At 42.0% G+C, this 2806-nt stretch overlaps 1 protein-coding gene across 4 annotated transcripts in view; it reads left to right on the top strand.

Annotated features, from left to right (window-relative positions):
* Cmss1 (cms1 ribosomal small subunit homolog) overlaps positions 1-2806 on the top strand; it is a 302226-nt gene that overhangs the window by 297031 nt on the left and 2389 nt on the right. For all 4 annotated transcript variants that reach the window (XM_031364152.1, XM_031364154.1, XM_031364151.1 and 1 more), the window contains 2 exons: positions 523-583; positions 999-1086. In XM_031364152.1, coding sequence (XP_031220012.1) covers positions 523-583; positions 999-1086 — 149 coding nt within the window. The remainder of the gene's footprint in view (positions 1-522; positions 584-998; positions 1087-2806) is intronic.

The following is a 2806-nucleotide window of genomic DNA, read 5'->3' as shown; positions in this document are numbered from 1 at the left end:
CAGAGGTTACTGCTCTAACATTTCCTCTTGTGACCAATTTCTTTTTAAAGACATATCCTACAGAAGTACATGGGAGATTCTCTGCCACACACCTGAAACACAGAAATTCTGTTTAGAGAATGGCAGACACACATTTTGAATCATCAAAGAAGCCAAAGTAGACTCCACTTGAGCTCAGAAACACACCCAGATGAGGGCTTGAACAAATGGCTTCCACCATTTCTGATTCTTTTTTGAGATAGCATCTTGCTCTGTCACCTAGGCTGGTCTTAATATAACCACAATCCTCCCGCCTCAACCTCTTAAGTGATTTCACATACCTGTCATTGTGCCTAAAAGCCCACTCCAATTTCACTGTAGAGACAGACTTGCCTAACAATCTTCTTGTGTGTAGATATAAACATGACTGTCCACATTTAGAACAGTGCTTTGAATGATAAGCTATAATCTGTAAACAGTGCATTCTTAAATGAGTAGGTTGTCATAATCTATTAAATGCATTAATTCATTCCTTTTCATTAGGTCTCTGACAGCATTCAGAGGAGATGCCAAAGTGATGAAATTATTTGCAAAACACATAAAGGTAAGCAAGGGCCCGTGGTTCTGATAAGAGGTAAGTGGTCCCCAGTGGCACCCAGGACCTCGTCATTTCCTTCCACCCTCTTCAGATCTCCTTGGAAACCATTGCCCTTTATCCATTCTTGATATGACAGCTAACAACTATTGAGGTTTCCTGTCCATTTCATGCCTTCACGTGGCTCCCTTGACCTATACAGTCATGCTCTCTGCCTTGCTCCGCTCCTGAACAGAAGCTGAGGTTTCATTCCCAGTTCCTTGAGTATTAACCAGTTTTCTTAATAATAATAATTTAAAAAAAAAATGTGGCCCTGTTTGTTTTGTTTTTGTTTCTTGCATAGAGATAAAATGGTCTGATATGGCCTATGGTTATACTTCCTTAATAATTCTGCCTCTTCCTCCCTGTCTTCCATCTGTAAAAGGTCCAGGAACAGCTAAAGTTGCTGGAGAAGCGAGTGATACACCTGGGTGTGGGGACTCCAGGGAGAATCAAAGAACTTGTCAAACAAGGTATGAGATGGAGATGGTAAGAATCCTGTTAGGAGTCAGCCCTTTGCCTTAAGCTGTGTGAGTCTGGGCAAACACATTTGCAGTACAAAAGGAAAAAAAACAGGCCTCTGTATAAATCACCCAGTGGGAAACTCATCTCAGCCTCTGATCTCAGAAGCCAGCTAGCTTGTGCAATGCCTTGGGGATGAGAAGGACTGTGGCCCACTGAAATGCATCTGCCCAATTAAACAGGGTCAGATTCCAGTGGCTGGAGTGCGGTGCCGAGGGGTTCCACACAGGCTTCACCCATCAGCTGGCCAAGAAATCAGTAGAGGCCTCTGTGCTGAATAGTTCCTTCTTGGGTAAATGAGGTTTGATCCTCAGAGATTCCTATTCTAGTCATAATGGGATGATAAAACAGTCTGCAATGAAAACACCATTCCTATAGATAAAACAGGGATATTCCAGAATATTCTTCCATCATATGTTTCCCTTTTACTGCTTTGCACAGAAAGTATTCCAGAAACCTGCTGACCCGCAGGTAATCCTGGTACCTGTTCTTACCAGACCTTCAGGGTTTGTGGGGGCTAGGGTTGTTTGGGGGTGCTGGAGATTGACTCTAAGACCTCATCCTGCTAAGCAAATACCCCCCTCCCCCGCTGAGTCCTGTCACCTGAGCTGCCTTCATCAGGGTCTCCATCCTTCACCACCAGAGCTGCCAAAGTCGCACGTGAGCCTGGAGACTGGTTCACATTTACTGATTTCATTCTTCATTTTCAAATTATTTAGTATGTGACCTTGTCTTCTGTCGGACCTATTCCTGAATTATTCTGTATTTTTCAAATGTCAGGAAGCATGATGTAAAACCCCTGCCATTCCTCTCCAGATGACAATAATCTGCAGCTAGTTAAACCCACCGACGACAGAGTTGGAACCCTTCAGTATGGAAGCCTGTTTCATGTGGAAAAATAATGTTAAGGAGCTGTTGATTGTTTGCGTTATCAATGAAAGCTTTTGCTTCTGAATCACAGACTATGAGTCTGTGAGGAAAGCAAGAAGATACAGAGGGGGTGGACAATATGGCTAAGACAGCAAAGGGGCTTGCCATCAAGCCTTATGTTCTGAGTTTGACTCCTAGAACTCACGGTAGAAGGACTGACTCCTCCAAGTTGCCCTCTAACCTCCATATTCACCTTAGCATGGAGGCCCACACACATACACACGCATACATTAAATAAATGAAATTTTTCTTGAAAAAAAGAAAGATGTGGATGAAAAAATAAGTCATTTTAGAGATAATTTCTTGTTAATTGTAACTATTATACTGCCTTTTGGTCTTATTTCTACATAACTATAAATATATGAGGCAGAGATCATATTACATCCCACATGTTTACAATGTACTTGTTATATATGTGTGTGTGTGTGTGAGAGAGAGACTTTATATTATAAACATATGTATCTCACTTAAATATTTATATATTATGAGGACTTTCCTTGTCTGGAAATTGATTTCCTTCTCATTTGTAATATCTGTGTGTTACATTGTCTGCCATTCTTTTGGGATTGCTATTTGAATTTTATCAGGCTTTTAGAAGTATGCATAGAACAGGGGCCACTGCGAGCAGCTTTAAGCTTCTGGGCCTTCTTAGCAGGGACATCACAGAAGGAAGGCTGTTTTGTCAGTGCGTGTTTCAAAGCCCTGGGTAAAGGTGGCTCCATTTAAGAGGGGGCTTCCCTG

This window comes from Mastomys coucha, unplaced genomic scaffold, assembly GCF_008632895.1.
Source record: "Mastomys coucha isolate ucsf_1 unplaced genomic scaffold, UCSF_Mcou_1 pScaffold12, whole genome shotgun sequence".
In the NCBI taxonomy this organism is placed as follows: domain Eukaryota; kingdom Metazoa; phylum Chordata; class Mammalia; order Rodentia; family Muridae; genus Mastomys; species Mastomys coucha.
Note: the sequence above shows the minus strand (reverse complement) of the source record. Positions and strands in the feature narration are given on the sequence as shown.